The sequence below is a fragment of the Balaenoptera ricei genome, chromosome 7 (assembly GCF_028023285.1).
Source record: "Balaenoptera ricei isolate mBalRic1 chromosome 7, mBalRic1.hap2, whole genome shotgun sequence".
NCBI lineage: Eukaryota > Metazoa > Chordata > Mammalia > Artiodactyla > Balaenopteridae > Balaenoptera > Balaenoptera ricei.
In genome coordinates, this window is record NC_082645.1 from 1215339 (window position 1) to 1237718 (window position 22380).

Sequence of the window (22380 nt, forward strand, 5' to 3'; positions counted from 1 at the left end):
CACATTAGGTTAAAAAACTACACACCAATGCACACATTTTTAAAAATCCACAAAACTATGTATCATATGCATACACATACATACATCAAAGCATAGAAACAGGTGTAAGAAATTATAACCCAAACCAATAATAGTGGTTACTTCTACAGATGAGAATTGGAATTAGTGGGTGGTGGCTTTTACTTTTTCTAGATTGAGTTTTTCACAATAAAATGTATTCACTTATTACCTATGCAAAAAAGCCCAACAAAAACTATTGCTCTTCCTTAGGTTTTGAGTTGTTGCTATTCTACTTCCTAATGGTATAAAATGGATTCAAACTGCATATTAGAACAGATAAAAACTAATTATATAATTAAAGAATTTTTACTTTTGTTCTTCCAATATTTTTGGATTTTGTTTTTTTAAACACCTGAGTCCCCACCACTAAGTTTAACATGAACTAATAGATCACCTTATACATGATGAGCTACTATCTACTGAAACTTCAAAACATTTCTCAGTTGTACAAATAGTAGACCTAAAAGCCCCAATAGTCAAATTTATAGATCTTTGAACATAGAACTGTTTAAAGAATTGCCTCTACCCAAAGCAGTCATCTCTTACTAGGATAAAGTTATATAAACAACAAAAAATAAAACTTAAAGAACCAGTCCATGTCCTACCTGGGTCACTGGAATATAGAGAGGTTCTCCATTATGTAGCAGTGTAAGTTTCCCATGCTGATGGAGTCGTCCTTCTGGCTTTAAACTTGCCATCTCCTTAGGTCCTCCTTTCTTGCCACTCTCTTGTCCATTTCCCTTAAGTTCTTCAGTATCACTTAGGCATTCAAAAAATTCTTCCTCGCTGTCACTCCAAGAATCCCATGATTTTCCCACCTCTCCCTTTTCCTTATCCATATCTTTTAGATTGTCTGGCCCCAGCTGGTCTCCAGATTTTCCACCATCCCCTGAATACGTATTAGTTACATTATCTGAAGGACTTGTCTTTCTCCCCTCATCACGTGCCTTCTTTCTTTCGATACAACAATTTAACATCTGAAAAAACATTCATATTTGAATTGTTAGGCAGTTAGTCAGACATGAGCAGGTCCCCGCCCCATTCTGGACAGGGTCATCCTTCTCTCCCCCACCTGGACACCGGTGATCAGAACACGCCCAGAGATCCTCCCTTTTGTGGTCAAGGACCGCTAAGTTTCCAGCCTTATTACCACCAAGCTAGATAAAACCCACCAGCATAGGTTGGCCCAGGAGCACCAAGACCTAAAAGGTGATTCAAAGTAACCCAGGGCTCATTTTGCGGTATTTGTAATAAATGAGCACTACGGTTTTCCCCCCACGCCCATGGGTTTCACTTGGGTGCTTATGCGTTAAGTGCCTGCGCACGAGGAGAAAAGTTACGTAACCTAAAGCTGTCAATCAACTTGTCAGTCAAATGACACATGAAGGGACTTTCCGCCTGAAAAGCCAACCCTATCCCCACTGCAGGATGGCTTCTGGTTTCCAGAAAGCGCGCTCTCATCCTTTCTCAGGAGTGTACTTCCGCTTTGCTTAATAAAACTTCCGCTGCTTAAAACTGCTCTATGTCTCTCGACTGAAGTTTTTCCCTGGGGAGGACAAGGACTGAGGAAATTGCCGTTCCGCCGGTGACAGTTACAGTAAAATAAAAATCTATCCACTACTTGAATATTTTATTTTCATTCTCCACCCTTTCCCTGGACCTTGTTGTGAATGACAATGACTTAAGTAACCTACAGCACGACAATGAGAATAGCCTATAATCCATTATCACATTTAATATCAGAATAAGCTCCGATTGAACCAAGACCACATTTATATACTGTCACTGGGAAATCTTTACCTGTAGTTTCTGATGCAGTAAACAACATCTTAGATCTGGGGGTCCACTTGCTAATCTATCAAATAAAGTAGTAGGAAAAACAGCTTAGTAAAACTGCTTCAGATATTCATATTTTTATACTACCATATATTTTAGCCACATTGATAAGAAATCAGAACTAGGTTTCTATAGATAAGGCAACTGAGATGGACCAAATAAAATTAAAAGATCAAAATTTATTTTATCCCCCTAGTCCATAATTCACCAACAGTAACAGCAAACTAGTGATAGCTCTCAAGCTAACAGAAACTTGAAAAAAATTTTAAAACCTAGAAATTCACCCTAGGAAGTAGCTAGCATGTAGTATTTCATGCCTTACAAAAGAGATTATATTATATATTCATTTCTCAATCATTATGGTGGATTCTCAATATAAAATCCATTGATCTCCACCTCTCTTTTGCTAAAGGGAGCCTGGACTGCCCCTAGGCTAAATCACTAGGTTCCCAGTAATCGGTCATGAGAGAATCCAGCTAAGCAGAGGCTGGCAAATGACCAAAGAGTAAACATTTTTGGATCAAATACCACTTTATATTACTTATATCATGACTCTCCTCCCTTAGTTTGAGTAGCACAGGTAAATGGGCAGTAACCTATGCAGTACCAACATATATGCTAACTAAACTCTTTAAATGAAATGTCAATATAAATTATACCAAAAAATTATAGGTAATGTCTAATACCTGAACTTATGAACTTTAAAGATGTTTTTTTCCAACTATAAAAATGTATGTTCATGACAGAAGATTTAGAACACAAATGTATACACAAATGTATAAAGAGCAAAATAAAAACATAATTCACACCTGGGAAAACTACTGTTAACATCTGGTTGGATTTCTTTCCAATTATTTTTCTATACGTATTTCTATATATATTCTATATATTTTTCAATATTCTCTATCAGCATAATTGAAAGCATAGTTGAAAGCACTCTGTATACATAACACTATATTCTACTTTACTACAAATATTGTGATCACTTTCTATATTATTAGAGATTCTTGGAAAAAAAACTTTCCATTATAGAGACATATCATGATTTATTTAACCATTCCTTAATGTTTGATATTTAGGTTGTTTAACTTTTTTTTTCCTATTATAAATTTGCTGCAGTGAATACCTCTGAAAAGAAATCATGTCCTAAGTTTCTTACCACTTTCTTAGGGCAGATTTCCTAGAAGAGGAGAATTAATGGGTCAAAAGTCAAATTTTGCGAACAAACAAAAATCCTATCTCTAAAGCTGGAAACTGAAATTATTACCCTGGAATCAGAAAGTTGTTCTCCCATCTGAAACGCATTTCAAGAACAAACTCCTGCCAGAGATGTGCCACTCCTTTCAGTCCTCCATGGTAGAAATTGATCATACAAAGACACAAAGCCAATTTGTATGTTAAACTATCAGATGGTGCAGATTTGAACTGATTGTAGAGATTCTAAATTTAACAAAACAGAAACAAAGCAAAACTTGTTAACAGCATATTTACATGTATAATCAAAAACTGTGTAGGTAGAGATTTTAATACTGAAATTAATCTATCCTACCAAACCGGCTTTTATCAAATGTCTAATACAGTATTGCCTAAATTGTTCTTAGGCAGCTCCATGTTTTCAAGATGTCTATAAGTATCAAAAAGTGAAGCTATAGTTTAGTGAGCCTAAAGTTATAGCTTTCAATTTCTTCTGTGGAATCTTTAAGATATATTCCAAATTTCATGTGTTGTTATAAAAATCTTTTAATTACAAATGAGTACACACTTGTCAAAATCAAAAACATAAAATCAGAACTGTATAAACTGAAAATGTAAAGCCTGCTTTTCCTCCTCAGTTCACGAAATCACTTCCCCAAAATAACTGTTAACAATTTGATATATCTGCACACCTGTCATTTAAACTCTCATTTCTCAATTTATCAAAGACTTGAAAGAGGAAAACATGAAAATTTTACTTCATTTTACATGTTACTTCATTAAAGAATTTTCCACTCTCTGTCCAGTTTTGAAATACAAAGTAGAATCTGCTGCAAAACGTAAATTTGATGATTTATGAAAAGTGTAAAATGAAGGCAATCCTATAACCATGCACGATATATTTGTTATTTTTTTCACTGTTTCCAGAAAAGTTCTACCCAAAATATGTATCTATGCCAATATTCTATAGTAGGGCATTGTCTGAATGAAGGCCATGATATCATCTTCACTCAAGTTTTACTAAGGTGATTTTTAAAATAAAAAGATCCTTATTTCATAACAGAGAAAGCTTTATAGTGAGTGCTAGAAAATTTTCACGTTTTCCTCATCCAAGTCTTTGATAAATTGAGAAAAGAAAGCTTAAATGACAGGTGTAGAGCTATAAAACTGTTTACAGTAGTCATTGTTGTGAACTAGATTTCATGACTGTTGCTAGAAATATAGCAAAACCCCTAGAAATTCAATGCATTTAAAATATTTTAGGGCTCCCCTGGTGGTGCAGTGGTTAAGAATCCGCCTGCCAATACAGGGGACACAGGTTCAAGCCCTGGTCCGGGAAGATCCCATGTGCTGCAGAGCAACTAAGCCCGTGAGCCACAGCTACTGAGCCCACGTGCCACAACTACTAAAGCCCACACACCTAGAGCCCGTGGCTCTGCAACAAGACAAGCCATCCCAATGAGAAGCCCACACACTGCAACGAAAAGCAGTCCCCGCTCGCCACAACTAGAGAAAGGCCACACACAGCAACGAAGACCCAATGCAGCCAAAAATAAATAAATAAAACAAATAAATTTTTAAAAATTTTTTAATAAATAAAAAAATAAAAAATAAAATATTAATTAAATATGTAAGTAATTAACTTACATATTACATATTTACATATTACATATATTCTTACATATTACATATTTACGTATTACATATTCTTACATATTACATAATTCTTACATATTCTTACATATATATACATTAATATGTAAGTTAATTAATTAACTTACATATTCTTCACTCTCTAATGGAGGATTACTGTTGTCTGTTGAAGAAGTCCCATCTAACGGTTTCTCAGAAGCAGCATCAGGGAATAAGAACTTAGGATGGAGGAAGAAAGAAAATAATAATCACATCTTCAACGAAATTTCTCATTTTGACTTTTATAACTCATATAAACACTGACTTTTTAATGGTTTTGTTTTTAAAATGATGAGAATGCTCTTACTGTACTGCCCAGTTAGTTCTACAATATCCAAACATTTTCTATTTTTCTTCAAAAATACATTGTTTCAGTGACTAGTCAATTTTAAAATCAGATTTTTCTTGAATGTAACCACCTGGTTCTGTGAATTGTTTAGTTTACAAAAGGCAAAACCAGAATCTCTTCACTATGATTTCAGGCTCATCCAATGTCATTAAATTTTTTTTTTAATGTTATTATTAAAAAGACAAAACTATAAAAGAAAATTTTAAAACACCCAAACATTCATGAGGCTCTGTAGAGAAGAATCATCCATGGGTTTTTATATATGAAATGCTAAAAGTATGATATTAAAGACCCGTAATTTTATCTTACGAGATACCCATAGAAAGTGGGAAGCAGACTAAACCTGTAATGACCAGTATATCTTTTCCACATGATTTCTGTTAACATGTGTGAGGGAGTGTGTGTGTGTCTGTGTGTGTGTGTCTGTGTGTGTCTGTGTGTGAGAGAGGGTGTGGAGAAGTGGTAAAAAGCTATATAACTGGAATAAAATCTCTAAGGATACATTCTCAAGAAGGGGCCTTCTCTACAGAAATTTACTTTCAATCCTTTTATCACTATTCTTCCCAAGTGTTTTGTGGTACTGCTGACTTGTAATTCCTTTTACTACGCATACTTTGCCACGTATTACAGAACATGCTGAACAGACGTTTTTAAATGAGAGGAACTACCAAGTGCCAACCTCCACTACTAAGCACATTTACAAACAGTATCCTATTCTCCTACCACTATGTGAACTACGTATCAGTGCCCACATCTTACAAATATACAAACTAAAAATGTGGCTAAAAGTCTTGCTCAGGTAAACAGCAGGGATAAGATTAACATCAAGTTTTCAAGTCCTATATTCTTTTCATTGCACTACTCTTGAAGGTTTTTCCCAAGAAAGTCTTAGTGCACAAATTGCCAGAAGTACGATTACAACTACAATTATAGTAAGAGTAGCTATCATTTAGCAAAGGCCTATTTTATGCCAGTGTAACAGAAGGTCCTTTAGTACTCACAACAATCTCACAGGTTTTTATTAGACTCATTTCAGATGAAGAAACTGAAGTTAAATGGCTTGTTCAAAGTCATACCATAAGTCAGGATTAAACCCTGTGTATGGCTCCTAGGCCAGGCCTGTTCCACCACCCTATACCTTGGAGACACCCTAGCCCCTTCTAGTACTCGCTATAAAGTTTTCTCTGGACTGTTGTGAAAGAAAGTTTTCGAGAATACCATTCTGATCATGTCAACCTTCTGCTTAAAATGGCATTAAACTGTTAAGATGAAGTCCAGTGCTTCAACATGGCAGGTTACCTGCTACTCTCCTCATCCCTGGCCACCCTCTGGGAAGTACCCTGCCATATACCAAACTGTCCAACATGCTCTCTCAGGCTTCTGCTATTTCTCTGCTTCTAAACCTTCTTCCCTTTAACACTTAGCGCAAATGTCCCTCTTTACGAAGCTTTCCCGGATCCCCACACTGCTCAGACAGAGACAGATGCACCCTCTGCTGTGTTCTCACAGCCCCTTTGCCAGAATTCTCACATGTAACATGGTACTGTAACTACTATTTACTTTCCTTCTTCCCACTACACTAGTGGGGACTCAATGTGGAGACGATGTTTTACTCATTTTATATTCCCAATCCAGTGCCTGCCACATAGATGGGATTGAATAGATAATGAATAAATGAGTGTGCATAAAGACATATAAAAACATTACATTTAGTTTACCAAGAGAATAGTATTGAGGACATCATTATTCAGCGGTGATTCTTCTACACCTCTCTGTTTTCGTATTTTCTTCTTTGCAGTGTGTACCATATTTGAAACTGATAATTTATGAATTGGAACCGGTGCAGGCTCTGTCAACTTTGACAAAGCATGAGTTATATCAGCAACTTCTATAAAAAGAACAGAAATGAATACATAGTATATCACCAACCCTGGCAGGTTAAAGTGATGAATAAACTGATGACTGTACAGAATATTTTAGTCACTCTTTTCATTAGTGACTTTTTACTAATACACATGTTCAGCTTTATATGGATGCATGATTGACAAAGGTGTAGCATAATTTCTGCCCAGGGAACTTCAAAAATAAACCCCTAAAACCCTGCTTTTCGAAATATCTTACATTTTTGGTGGAAAGAACTTATTAATCACACAATGTTTTAAGCTCAGGGTATAGCCTGGAGAAAACGGTAGCTGCCTAGTTCATCAAAACTTGCTTCCCCAACGTAACTCAAATTAGAAAAATAGCTGAAAAGTTGCTGGAACATTTGAAAATAACTTTTAAAAAAGGAGAAAGGTGTCACCTCTTCCTTCTTCCTCAAATGTGGATCGTCCGAGAATCTCATCAGTTGACTCCTTTCGACGGCAAATTTTAAAAAACTCAGTGACAAAATCACCTACATAGAAAAAAATGTTACTCATTTTTAAAACATTAACTGAAAGAAATCAGTCCTATAAATAAAAGTACATGTCTGTTCACAAAAGCTATTAGCTAAGATATGATAGAAAAAGAACCATTCAGTTTTTCTACCCTATCCAAAAAGTAAACCTACTTCAAAGGTAGCCTTGCTTTCTCTCCATAGCCCAGGATATTAAAACAGTTTTTCCTTAGAATTACTTCTAGAATGAAAGGAAAAAATAATTGAACCTAATATATTAAGCAGTTACTATTTGCCTGAATAAGCCAAATAGTATCTATTCTCATTAAGTTGTACAAGTAACAAGAATATTACTATATATATGTAGTGGTCTTCTTTCCCTAGCTGCCACCCTACTAGAATTCTGAATCCATTAGAAAAATAAAAATAATAATAAATTCTAAAGATATGTTTCTACAGGATTAAAAATCATGTAGGATGAAGTTATTTCAGCTTCAACTGCATGTTAATGATATGCTTTGTGTCATTATAAGAAAGGGGGAAAAGGTTTGATATATTCTAAAGAGCTTCTATGAGATATGTTTGCACAAAGAAATTAAAGCTTAACAAGAACCATCAGTACTAAAATTATTAGACAATACAATATACTAATTACATCCAAGTTTCAGAATTCACCAACTAGTTCTGAATAAACCTGGAACATTTTCTGGAGTTCTTCAGACAAGTAGGAAAATCCTATAATCTAGTCATATAAACTATACGACTATAGCTTATTGTAGTATATGACTACATAATCCTATAATCTAGTCATACAAACACAAAGTTAAAGAGACAGGGTGAGATTATGGGACAGAAACTTAAAATGAGAATACTTTTAATTCTAAGGTCCTCTGTAATTATCACAAAAGTCAGCGGCTGAGGAATAATAAGGAACTAGGAAAAAATTTAGTGACTAAATTTAATAATTTAGTAAATCAATGATTAAACAAGAGAAACCATTTATTGAATACTCATTATAGACAGGCACTGTGTTAAATGTGATACACAAACACACACGTACATGATCTTATTTGATCCTCTCACTAACACTCTGAAGTATGTACTATTGTTACCTCTGTCTTACTGACACTGGAAGAGATTGTGCAACTTGCTCAAACTGGTGGATATAGGATTTCAAACAAGGTCTATCCAACTCAAACTCTTTTTTTTTTTTTTTTTTTTTTAAATTTTTTTTTTTATTTATTTATTTATTATTTATGACTGTGTTGAGTCTTCGTTTCTGTGCGAGGGCTTTCTCTAGTTGCGGCAAGTGGGGACCACTCCTCATCGCGGTGCGCGGGCCTCTCACCATCGCGGCCTCTCTTGTTGCGGAGCACAGGCTCACAGGCTCCAGACGCGCAGGCTCAGTAATTGTGGCTCACGGGCCCAGTTGCTCCGTGGCATGTGGGATCTTCCCAGACCAGGGCTCGAACCCGTGTCCCCTGCATTGGCAGGCAGATTCTCAACCACTGCGCCACCAGGGAAGCCCCAACTCAAACTCTTGATATAAACCCTCTACTATCTCCCTATACCCCAAGACAAATTCACTGATGGCAAGAATTTTACCTTATCTTTGTATTCACTATTATATAGTTAGCACAGATGGCAGTGCTAATAAGCATTTAATGAACAGCACATAATAAATGATAAAGAGCCCAAGAAAAAAATGCTTTAGAGAAATGCCCTAATATTGTCATTAATAACTCCTCAGTTGAACAGTAATTTATCAGGTTAAATGAAATAAAGGTGGCATGGATGAACACAGAAATGAAGAAAATAATTTTCATGTGTACTAAATATAAGAGAGAAAAAGACTGGAAAGAGGAGGTGGGTTCAGAAGATTTAATGAAAGAGATATTATCTACAAAAATGGGAAGGGAAAGATAATTCTAGACATGGGATATAATAATAGGATCTGAATACCAATGGATAGCTTTTAAAGTATTTCTATTTATGTTATTCCACTGACTTCTTCAGATATCCCTATGATGTGTACAAGATTATTAACACCTCTTTTCCTCTATCAGAAAAAAGATTTGCAGGTACAATACAGAGCCCTATAGAAGGGCTCTAAGAAGACTGTCAAATTCAGTGTGGACTGCAGAAGACAAAAAGGGGTTCCACTCACTACAATGGAAGATGCACAGTATGCCACAGGAAGGAAAAAAGGAGTGACATAAAAGCATCAGGAGGATAAAACTCAGGTCATGGGAAAATACAGAGAATTTTGAGGTACAGACTGGTTAAAACCAAATGACAAGAAAGCATGTCTGCTAGTACTATTCAAGAGTAACCAGAAGGACTCACTGCTGTTGACAAAGGTTTATTGTTAATGGAGTTAACCGAGGAGGTCACAATGTAAAAAAATAAATATAAAAAATACTTTTCAGATAGGTGAAATAAAGTATAAAGAATACATTCAGTGTTCCTGATCTGGAGGATAGACAGATTCGTGTTATTTCAGGAAAGGAACATAAACATCTTACCTAGCAAACACTGAGGATTATCAGCTTTTCGAACTCTAACAGACCAATGGGGAGCCTGAACAGGATCCAAATCACTAAAATGCAAAACAATAAACACAAGATCCTATTTATGGCAATCTGCAAGACTCATACATTTACCAAAATGCAGTCTAATGAAAACATTATATAGAAGGACAAGCAATCCATTTTGCCTCCCTTAAACTTACTGTTATTCATATGCAGACCATTTAGATAAGTTTAAAAAAAATAAAACCTTAAGACTTCAAAGTTCTTAGACAAAAAAAGCACAAAAGGAAAAACCAAAATCAAAACAAACTAATCAAAAAACATAAAAATGATCCTGACAGGCAACATACAATGATAATCTAATGAGAATTACATTTTAGGAATAAAGAAAACGGAATGAGAAACAAGCAAGAATCCATAATAATTTTAATCTGCTTTTTGTTACACTATTTATTAATAAAAAAAGAAGCTATAAAAATTTCCACAAGATCAAAAGTGCCCCATTTTCTCAGTTAAACAGATTATGGTGCATTCACTTAATGGAATACTATGCAGCAATTTAAAAACTGACAACACAGATCTACATTTATTAAATGAATAAATATATTAAATGAATGAAGCAAATTAATATATAAAAATATACCTTAAAAAGATATACCCCTAAAATGCTAACTGGTTATTTTTTAAGTAATGAAATTGCAGGTAGTCTTTACTTTCTTCTTTTAATTTATTCATCTAAATCATCTGATTTTAAAAGTTCATGTTACTTTTACCATCAGAAAATACAACACATTTATTTTAATTATTAAAAAAAAAGTCTTCTATTTCTCACTGTTCTGCATCAAGCATGAGAATGTACTAAAATTATGTTCCTCCTCTCCATGTTCTTCTAGGATCGTGCTCACTGTAATTTTCAATTTTTTCCTGTGCAATTTTCTATTGCACAGGAGTATATGACATGGATGTTCTGTTATTTGACATTTAATGATCAAATATTATTCCCACATATTTTGATAACCATCATCTCTTCAAAGCCCTTTATCAAATGCTTCTTACCAGCTAAGAAAAGTTCAACAGAATTATGCACTGAATCCCAAACTGCTTAAAAACATCTTTGCTAAAACCAAGCAAGATTCAGATTGCTCATCTTCCCAGAACTAAGGACCCTATCTCCAAAGCCCACAGCTTAAAACACATCTATAATACATATCAGTCAGTCTAAAAAGTAGTCTTTAAAAATAGAAAAACAACAACCAACTGTATCAGAAACTGATACAAAGAAAAATTGCTAACCACCTGGCAGTTAATTTATTCTACTGAAGTTTGTGAACCTCAATGTACTACTCTTAACATACTTACGAATAAACATCATTATCCACAATGATACCTTCAGTCAGGTGAGGCCATGTAGTTGCTAAGTGGAGTTCACTAAAATAAACAAAACGTAAAATATATCCATAAGCTTTAATACTGTATATATACATCCTGACTCAACAATTCTACTTCTAGAATTGTATCTTCAGTAAATAACCAGAGATGTACACATAAATATGTTAAAAGTGGTCATTATTTATAATACAATAAAACTGTAAACACCTGGTTTAGCAAATGGTAGCACATTTATTTAAAGTTAATGTCTGCAAGAAAAAACTATGCTATACATAATAGCCAAAAAGTATAAGTAAACCAAATGTCTATCAGCTGATGAATGGATATATAAAATGTGGTAGTATTACATACAATGGCATATTATACAGTCACAAAAAGCAATGATGTACTGATTCATGCTAAATGTGGATGAACCTCTAAAACATGCTAAGTGAAAGAAGCCAGACACAAAAGGTCATATATGGTATAACCCAATCTATATGAAATGTCCAGAATAGTCAAATCCATAGAGGCAAAAAGCAGATTAATATTTGTCTAGAGCTAGAGGGCCTAGGGAGCCTAGGAGGGGATAACAGTTAAGAGGTGAGGGGTTTCTTTTGGGGGTAATGAAAGTGTTCCAGAATTAGATACTGATGATGGCTGCACAGCTCTGTAAACACTAAAAACACTGAATTGTATACTTTAAAATTGTGAATTTTATGGTACATAAATTATATCTCAATTTTGAAAACACCATGATGCAGATCAGGGATTGGCATACTTTTTCTACAAAGGACCAGAGAGTAAGTATTTGGGGCTTTTTATGGGCCATGTAGTTTCTGTTATATTCTTGTTTTTTTTCTTTTTTTCTTTTAAAACCTTTAAAAATGTAAAAACCATTTTTAGCTCATTACCTACACAAAAACAGACTACTGGCCAGATTTGGTCCACCAGTCAGTTTGCTGACCTCTTATTATAGATGAATATTAAATTTCAGAAAGTTTTCATGTGAAATTATAAAATCAAAAACAAGCCACAAAAAATGTACAAGATGACATATATTTATAAAATGTACAAAAATACTGTGCAGAAAAGAGTTATCATAGCAGGCCTGATACTTAGAAAGGCCTACTTGCAAGGTTGGCCCCTGGCTTGACATCTGGAAACTTGAATTTCAGGAGGATTCCTACCATTCCCTGGTAAGAATGGCTCACTCTGCCTAAATTACCTGTGCAAACAATACGGTTTATGCAAACATCTGGTTTCCTTCTGGTACATGCTAGGCAGAGGGTGCCTACGTGACCAATCTCTGATTAAAAACCCCAAGTGCTGAGCCTCTAATGAGCTTCCCTGGTAGACAGCCTTTCATACATGTTGTCACAGTTCATTGCTGGGAGGATTAAGCGTGTCCTGTGTGACTACACTGGGAGAGGAAGCTTGTCCTTGGTTTGCTCTGGACCTCACCCTATGTGCCTTTTCCCTTTGCCATTTTTTTGCGTTGTATCCTTTTGCTGCAATAAATCATAGGCATGAGCACAACTATGGCTGCATCCTGTGAGTCGTCCTAGCAAATCAACCTAAGGGTGGTGTTGGAGGCCCTTCTTGCATATATATACATAAACATGTATATATATATACCTACTTCATGCATATGAAAAATACTGGAAGCACATAAAGCAAGCTGTTGTCAGTGATCACCTATGAGTAGGGGGGTTATGAATTTACTGATTTTTTTTTTTTTCCTGTCTAGATTCTGAACCCACTTCTTATGTTTGGAGAGTACAGAAGCCAAAAGGGCCAATTATTTCACTTCTCTAATATTTGGTGATGCTCGACTAACTAGCAACTCCTGTCTGAGACACTGAATCTACAAGTACAGTTAGGAATTCACTGTGAGAGCAGGGCCAGCACTACACAACAATGCAGTGTAACCTTGGTTATGAACCAGACAACTAGGCACCCTTGGCTCAAGCCTATTTTCTGACCCCAGTTCTACAATGGTCCCAATTAAACTTTTGAGTTACCAAATACTTTTCCAATAAACTGATTTTTTGCTTGAATTAGAGTTGACTACCATTTGCAACTAAACAATCTGACTACTAAACAAATGATTTTTGCCCTTTTTTTAACGTTATCTAAATTTTTTCCACTGAACGTGAATTTATTATTTTAAATAAAACTAATTTTTAATGTAAAAAAAATGACCAAAAACAGTATGTGATATCAGAGGACATGAATGGTTAGAGGTTTAAAACTATATACTCCCGAATATTTTTAGGTATGAACCGCAGATTCAATTCCTAAGCTTTTATGACTATGGCCTCTCCTCTCCCTCTAACTATAGAACAATTTCTTTGACAAGGAGAGAAGACACTGAAAAAAGCCTCTTCATTTCCTCTTCCACTACCAAAGATGCCTTTTCAAAAGCACAGTGCCTACAACATTTGCTAATCACTGTTTGATTTAAATGGTCTGCCAATGTGCACCATCTTACCCTCAACTTATTTCTGTATTCTTCTTCAATCACTTGTTCCTTTGCTGACTGACTCCACGTGATGATATAAATTTGGAAGAAATATTTAATCATTAAACCTTCAGATTTCTACCAGGTTAATTTATTTCTCTCCCCCTAAAATTTTCCCTAAGTGAAATTCAAATAAATGAACCAGCTGGAGGGCCACAAATATATCTGTAATCCACCCTACACCCTTTCTCCCTTGCTCACTACATTCTAGCCATGATAGCCACCTTCTATTTTCTTCAGTAAACTCGCCAAGCTCTTTCCTGCATCAAGGCACTTTGCACAGGCTCTTCCTTCCACCTGGAATGGTCATTCTCTCACTCTTTGCCTGGCTAAATCCTCCCCTAATTGAGACTCAGAATAAATTTCACTTCCTTTGAGAAGACTTTACTGATGGCATATCAATCTAAACTAGTTCCTCACTTTACTGTCATTACATCCTGTACTTTTCCTTCAAATTATCGCACAATTTGTAATTGTATGTTTATTTAGGTGATTAGTTCGTCTATTTCCTTTAAGTAGACTGTAAATGCCAAGAAGGCAGAAACTGTTTTATTTACTTCAGTATCTTCCTTACTTAGTATAGTGCCTGGCACATATAATAAATATCAATTTTAAAAGACTCACTTTATTGTCTCCCTTAAGTGATTTTTAAGTTAAAAGTAATATTATTTCTGCCTTTATGTGAGAGTATTAAAGATATATGTATACATGGGAATATATTTTTTTAAATAACCAAATAGTTTAACAAATGAGACAGTTTCTATATCTGCACTGTTTATATTTTCCAAATATTTTGCTATCAGTGATTAAATTTTTCAACCCCTGCATTTTCTTGTGAAACAGCTTTTTTTTTTAAGTTCAGTAGTTCTTCTAGAAAAGCAACTGGGTAACCTATAAGGTCACCCTTGTGTCTCTTACTTATGTCTTAATTTGTGTATTTTGAAAAAGTGGCCAGGAAAAATGAAAACAACTGTTAATTCTGGGTCATGGACATATGAAAGTTTGTTACATAAAATATTGTCTGTGCTTTTCAATATTTAAAATATTTCCCCCAAAGTATACCAAGAATCACTTCTATAAGGAATAATCAATAAATTACATTATGTACATTTTATGTATTACTTTAAACCCTCTTTTACTTCTTAAGTTACACAGAAAAAAAAAAAAGATGGACAGATTGTTACATGTAGGTCTCTATTTCCAGTACTACATTCATTCCAGGAGGCTGCAGTATTATAAAACACAGTAAAATCAACATCAATATAATTTAAAAAGTAAAGTCCCATAATTCAAATGATATAATGAAATTCGCACCTAATAGGATCTTCACAGGCACCAAATGGTAACTTGCCAAATTCCAGGCCTCCCACTTCTCCTCCTACAAGGGCATCTATATCTAAACAAGAAAAAAAAAATTTCCATCATTTAGCCAAAAATGGAGAAATAAGAATTTAAATCTAGGTAGGTCAGCCCTTTGAGAAATTAAAGTTTTAAAAGTGTCTACATTAAGATATATATAGCAAGTTAGAGAACAGTCAGATATTAAAGACTTCCCCCAAGAATGTTATAGTAAAAGGACACATTTAATTCCTATTTGTAAAGTGCTGTATTCAAGCTATGCACTCTAAATTTTACTCTTCTGAAATAGTCCTTAAATATTACTCAAGAGAATATTATTCCTGTAAATTTCTTTTCATTTTCTCAGAATGTGATTAATAGCATCTAAAAGAAAGATTATCTGAGTATTAAAAAATTTAATCATCAACCTACATTCATCAGTTTTGCTGTCAATAATTTCTGAATAGCCCAAGTTAGTCATCATTAATAAAACCTTATATCAGCTGACAGTACAGAGAAATATCTGAAGTTCAGAAAAGAATTTCCATTCCATTATGAATGGTACCTGAGATAAGAGAAAAATTTAGAGGGTATATCACCCCTTAGCTCCATCCCTCTTGAAGAAGTAATAAACACTTCTAAAAGACTTCAAAAAGATTTCTCTTTGAAATAATAGATGGTTGTTTTTAATTATTCACACTACACTAAGAATTTCTAAAATTAAAGTCTACTGTTGAGTTATGAACACTCCCAGATTTGCTAAAATTATGTTTGACAATTATCTACACCTAACTAAATTATTAAAATTAGTTATTAAATATGGCTCAATTACTTGATTCAGTAAATTTTCTAAAGTCAATCCATTCCATTTTTCCAACTAAAGAATGCTTACAATAAAGATCACAATGACTAGCTTTACTATAAGATGTGAATTAAGAGCTTCAAAATTTATAATAAGCACTTTTTTTTTTTTTTTTTTTGGCCACGCCGCACTGCACGCAGGATCTTAGTTCCCTGACCAGGGATCGAACCCATGCCCCCACTGCAGTGCAAGCACGGAGTCTTAACCACTCGACCGCCAGGGAAGTCCTAAGCACATTTTTTAAACCAGTAAGCTAAAAATTATTAATAGACTATAACTGTACAAAACTTTTAGTCAAATTAAAAGTTGAAAAGCTACACTGTAGAATGAAAGGATGCTGGGACTTGGAGTTTGACCAGGATTTAAATGTGAACTTTATCACCTGGTGACCATGTGCCCTTGGGCCAGTTACTTTTGTTCTCTAAGAAAGATAATAATACTTGTCTCATAGGTAAATGGGAATTACCTGAAACAGTATATAAAATGCCAGGCACAGTGTCTGGCCCATATTACATGTTCAGTCCCTTCCCTTTAAAAGAGAAAATATTAAAAATTTATATGGCTTTCAATCCACTGAGAAAGAAGGTTAATATTTTGATGCCCATTTTAAAAAACTAGCAATAGAACATTAACAAAGGCGTACTGTTGTCTGGAAACTAAAATTACCAAAACAAACATTTGAGTCTTCTAATATAAATCTCAGCTTAGCTTTTATTTCCCTCTGTTGTAGTTTAGATGGAGTTCTTTTACTGCACATTAGTTTCAAATTATTCAGTGGTATATAAAATAAAACAGTAGTAGTATATATAACCACCAAAAGCTAAATGTACTACATTAATTTTAGTATCATCCCAAGATAATCAATTTACTATTTTCAATCTCATAAACAAACCAACCATTTTGGAACAAAAATAAACAGTAAAGAATATTATTTTATTATAATTTATTTCTCTTTGAGGAAGGTGGAATGGAAAATGTTTTCAGGCTAGTAAAATCCTTGTAATTATTTTATAAGTTTATATTAAATTTCTTATTAGATAGACTTGGATATAATTGCACTTTTTGTGAGAGAAACATCCAGGAACCTAAACCTCACTTAATTAAGCTAAATGTCCACCAGGCTGAGCTTTTCTACAACTTAGATAATGTCTGTTCATATCTGTGTCCTGGCAGAGCCGGCCTATTATAGGCTAATAATTAATGACTGCTAATGAATCAGTATATCAATGGTTAAGTAGGTAAAATAATTTTAATCACATTTTTATAAAAATGCAGGTTAAAATAGTCTACAGCTCTTCCCAGCATAAGTGTATATGTATATACACATCTTTTTATCTTTTCTGCTTTCCTTATTTAGCCCTCTTCTTCAAACTCTACTCTCTATAAGGTTCTGTGCGTGTCTGTTCTTAGCCTATGAGGGTGGCTTCTCTTATTATATTCTGAAAGCAGACATTTTACTCATTACATACTAATTTGCAGCACACGATGTTCCACAGCAAGGGAATGCTTTATAAATAATATTAGCTTTCAAAAACAGATTGTCAGGTATAGAATAATTCTGTCTCTAGAACAACCTACACAGCTTTTTTTAAGAGAAAAAAATGATAAAGGCAATGAAATCAGCAATATTACATTTAAAATGAGTTACAAATATTTCAAACACTTGAAACACATTGTTAAATAGTTTTAATTTCTGAACATATTTTCTCTCCATTTATATTCAGTAAGTTAAATATAGTTCTAAATTATCTCACCTGGAGGCTGCTGAGGCCAAAAATACTGCTGCCAATCCTGAAGTACATAGGTAAACCGTATAGCAATACTAACTGGAGGCAATGGAGTTAAAGTACATCCCTAGGAAATAAATGCAAAGACAATACCATGTAAATGTTAGTATCCTTGTAAATACCAGAACCAAATTTCAAACTATTGGAATGGATAAATTATTACCTTCATGAAATGTGGATTTTCAGATTACAGTGTTAGATACGGCACGCACATTCTAGCCATGAAAAATGTATGATATTCTAGCCATTAAAAAGGAAAGCAAAGTCACTAAGTTATTACAGCCAAAGGTGCAGAATTTAGGAAAACATTTTCATGGGAGAAATTCTCACAGCTTAAAAGCTCAAGAGATGAATTAATGCCAGAGAGCAAATTACATTAAAATAAAGCTGTTTAAACTACTACCAGGAAAAGAGATATTAAATTTTATTATATAAAGTGCTCTTTCAAAATATCTTATACAATTTTAATTATACAAACATAATTTCTTACTATTCTCTTCAGCCATGTTGAATGTGGAAAAAAATGTGACTCATTTTTTAAATAAGGTAAAACTATTATATAAAGTGTAACACTAGGTTTGAGAAGATGATGTCTTTTCTTTCTTTTAAATGAAAATAAATTCAAATTAAAGCCAGTCTTGAATATTTAACCAGAATTTTAGACTGTGACAAACGGCCACTCATGTAGTTTCTATTAATGAATCAGAAAATTTAGATCTATCTTTACATTCATTAAAAATCATAAAAATTAATAATATCATCCAAACATCTCACAATCTCAGCTTCCCTTAATAATGGTTAACCTGTATTAATGTGCCATAGGACCTAAATATGCATAGGAATGACCTAGTAAGCTTGTGAAAATGTAGATTCAGTAGTATTCTGCATATCTACCCAGTTTCCAGGTGTTGCTGATACTGCTGGTCAGGAGGAATAAAGAGACATTTAGCTCAGCAGCAGCATCTATAAATGTCATCAGTAACTTTAACTGAACACAAACTCAATCTCAAGTCACAAAATAAGGTAGCTGCCAAAAAAAAAAAAAAGCTAATTCAGTTTTGGGCTGCTGTGTCCTAGACAAGCAAGGTAAGATTCTGGCTGGTCAGGAATAATTATTTTTTACTCAGGTCTAGATAGCAAACGAGCGTTCACCTGTAATTGGGTGTAAATGATCTAGAAACCACAACAAGGTCACTTTGACATATAACCTCCGCTCCAGTCACATAGCAATGTAGACAAATATAGAAAGAGATGACCAAAAAGAAATACCTAGGACCAAACATGACATAAATATCTTTGTGGGCCCTAGAAAAGGTACAGAAAATCCAAAGTGTTAAATGGGGCTCAAGGCATATGCTTGCTGAGTTCCACATGCAGACGAAGGCAGGGAGAGCCAGGATTACAGACTGCATTAAATGGAACCAAAAGTACTCACCCAGAATGAGGGTACTGTAAGACTCTCTACTTAAGGCAGACCCTGAGGCAAGGCACTCCTGCTTCGTGCAGTGGCTTTGTTGGAAGGTATGGGGCTAGGGAAAGTTGTGTGAGTGGGGGACAAACCCACTCTCATGACCCAAGCAAGCAATCCAATGAGTCCAAGACTCAATGTGCAATACCCCAATATCAACACGGAGCAAAAGGCTCCAAACATCATTTTAAGACCAGCGTCTGAAATATTCTGCAGGTAAGGAGCAACCGCAAAATTATAAAACCGCTAGAGAGGATGGGAGAGAAAGTTAAAAACTGTAAATAAAGCCTTCATTCAAAATGAGCCTGCAAACAAAATTTCCCCAGAACATGAAGAAATGTAGTTCTAAAAAAGACAAAATATCCAAAACAACAATCAGAATATAAAACTATGAAATATAAGGAACATCTGATAGAATGAAGAATGTCTAAACTGAAAAAGGAAAGACCAGGGTATGAGAGAGTTTTCAAATATTTAGAGGATTATGTGGCAAAAGAGGATGTGATTCCAAGGACAACCACCCTCTGCTGCCACCCTGCCAATGAAGCCTTTTCTAATAATTAGATCCATGTGAAAATGAAATAAACTGCCAGTGGAGGGTGAGTGCCTTGGAACACTTCCAGTAGATTTAAAGAGTAATATTTATAAAGATAGCTTTTTTTTTTTATTTTATTTTATTTATTTATTTATTTATGGCTGTGTTGGGTCTTCGTTTCTGTGCGAGGGCTTTCTCTAGTTGTGGCAAGTGGGGGCCACTCTTCATCGCGGTGCGCGGGCCTCTCACTATCGTGGCCTCTCTTGTTGCGGAGCACAGGCTCCAGTTGCGCAGGCTCAGTAGTTGTGGCTCACGGGCCTAGTTGCTCCGCGGCACGTGGGATCTTCCCAGACCAGGGCTCGAACCCGTGTCCCCTGCATTGGCAGGCAGATTCTCAACCACTGCGCCACCAGGGAAGCCCCTAAAGATAGCTTTATAAAGAAAGTATAAGAGAGCCACATATTGGGTAGCTTTAACTATGTAAAACCACTGAAGTACCCAAACCAAGTCTCAATTATCTTAAGTTCAACTCTATCAAATCAACTTTGAGAAATGTTTCATATTTAGACAAGTGAGGTTTGTGAAAGTTCTGACAGATGATGTGATAAACTGATTAGGAACACTTTTGTTTTTAAAGTACAATTAGTAAACAGTCATAATGAAAGTCAGGCTCCACAGATCAAGATGGTCCCCAGTTTCACTAAAGAGAAGTTGAGTAACGTAGAAGAGTGACATACAAGATCCATGAAAATAACGTTCACTAATGTTTTTTAAGAAGAGGAATAAAGCATTAATATTTGCATCTGACTAGGATTTGATCTAAAATAATTAAATATAATTGAAGACTTCTGGTAAGAACAAAGTAAAACTAACGGGGTAGAAATAACGCACACTTGCCTTTTTCAAAAATTCCTCAAAGCAACACGTGTAGAATTAAGCAGTACTTAAAGCATTTCAAAGTCCAGAAAGGTTTTGAAAAAAAGTTACATACAGACATGGAACTTTCTAAAAGATATGCTTCTATGCTTTTTTTAATAGAGATAATCACAAGAAACAGCTAACAACAGTTATTTTGAGGAAAGGGACTAAGGGTATAAAGAAGTTTTTACTTAAATTTCTTAACCCAGGATATGCAGACTTTTTTTTAAATGTCAAACGGATTTATCCGGGTGGTGATAATCCTACCACCCTGCTATGTATGGCCTCAAAACTGAAAACATATTTTTTATGAAATTAAATTCTAATCCTAAATATCTTTCTACAAACAATGTATGTTAAAAAAGACGTTTCAGCGTTTTTTCTTACATTTTTTTCCTTTTCAAAATTTGCAAACCTTCAGAAAGGTTGCAAAGCTAGCGTAATGAATACCGGTATGACTTTCACCAAGTTCACCAATTAACATTTTGATACACGCACATACTATCATATATTTACATAAACAATTTTTTTGGCTGAACCTCTGAAAGTTAGTTGTAAGCATCATGGCAATTCACCCCTAAATACTTCACCATGTAATTCCTATGAACAAGGATTATCACACTCAAGAAGTTTAATATTGATACTATTTTCTAACATACAGTCCGTATTAAAATTGCCCCAACTGTCCCATTTGTGTCCTCTATGGCTATTTTGTTTTGATCAAGGATCATGCATGTTATATCACTTCAGTCTCCTTTAGGCTAAACAGCTCCCAGCCTTTGTTTTGCCTATCATGATACTGACATTTTTAAAGAGTCTGGGCTTTTATTTTGTAAAATATGGCTCATTTTGGAAATATGTGATTGTTTCCTCATGTTTTGAGTTATGTTAAACATTTTTAGCAGGAATGCAACACAGATGATATATCCTATTCAATGTACCATACCTGGAGATCAGTTTGTTAATCAAGTTTGATCACTTTTAGTGAAATGGGTGCCAACTTAATCACTTAAGGGGACTATTTCTCTAAGTGGAGAATCCCTTCCACCACTTACTTACCTGGCTTTGCTCTCTTTTCTAGAGGTATTCACAAATAGCTCCTCAATCTAGACCCTAATTCTTCCCCCAGAGTAGCACAGGCAAATCCTCCATATCTCTGTGATAGTGTTTTTAAAGAACACCAAAGATATACTGAGCACATCCAATTCAGCCCTGCTGCTCTCAGTCATAGAATATAAGCCTGATTAATCTTAAACATCAAATTAAATAGACCCTTGGGGAAAAAAAAAGCAATTCAGAACCCAAAGAGTTCACATCTCAGTTACTCAGTCAGAGCCCTGAACAAGCAACTATGCTGAAGCCCACTCATGTGGTGAGGTTGGCAACATTACTATTAGAGGAAAAGGAGTATAAAGAGTTAATGCAGGAGATAAATGTTAACAAACTGAACAAACAAAATCAGTTAGAGCAATAGTACACTAAAAATCTAACTGGACACTTTGTTTAAACATACACAGTAATTTATGTGGTCAATTACATCT

General features: G+C 34.7%; 1 protein-coding gene across 4 annotated transcripts in view; it reads right to left on the minus strand.

Moving 5' to 3' along the window:
• The window catches only part of RAB3GAP1 (RAB3 GTPase activating protein catalytic subunit 1), a 157960-nt gene that overhangs the window by 77671 nt on the left and 57909 nt on the right, over nt 1-22380 (minus strand). For all 4 annotated transcript variants that reach the window (XR_009504167.1, XM_059927599.1, XM_059927600.1 and 1 more), the window contains exons 8-17: nt 17886-17985; nt 15246-15327; nt 11399-11467; nt 10034-10107; nt 7434-7526; nt 6850-7019; nt 4872-4961; nt 3164-3336; nt 1861-1915; nt 666-1037 (exon numbers count right to left, since the gene is read on the minus strand). Coding sequence is in view for 3 of the 4 variants with exons in the window: in XM_059927599.1 (XP_059783582.1) it covers nt 666-1037; nt 1861-1915; nt 3164-3336; nt 4872-4961; nt 6850-7019; nt 7434-7526; nt 10034-10107; nt 11399-11467; nt 15246-15327; nt 17886-17985 (1278 nt within the window). In the remaining variant the exon portion in view is untranslated. The remainder of the gene's footprint in view (nt 1-665; nt 1038-1860; nt 1916-3163; nt 3337-4871; nt 4962-6849; nt 7020-7433; nt 7527-10033; nt 10108-11398; nt 11468-15245; nt 15328-17885; nt 17986-22380) is intronic.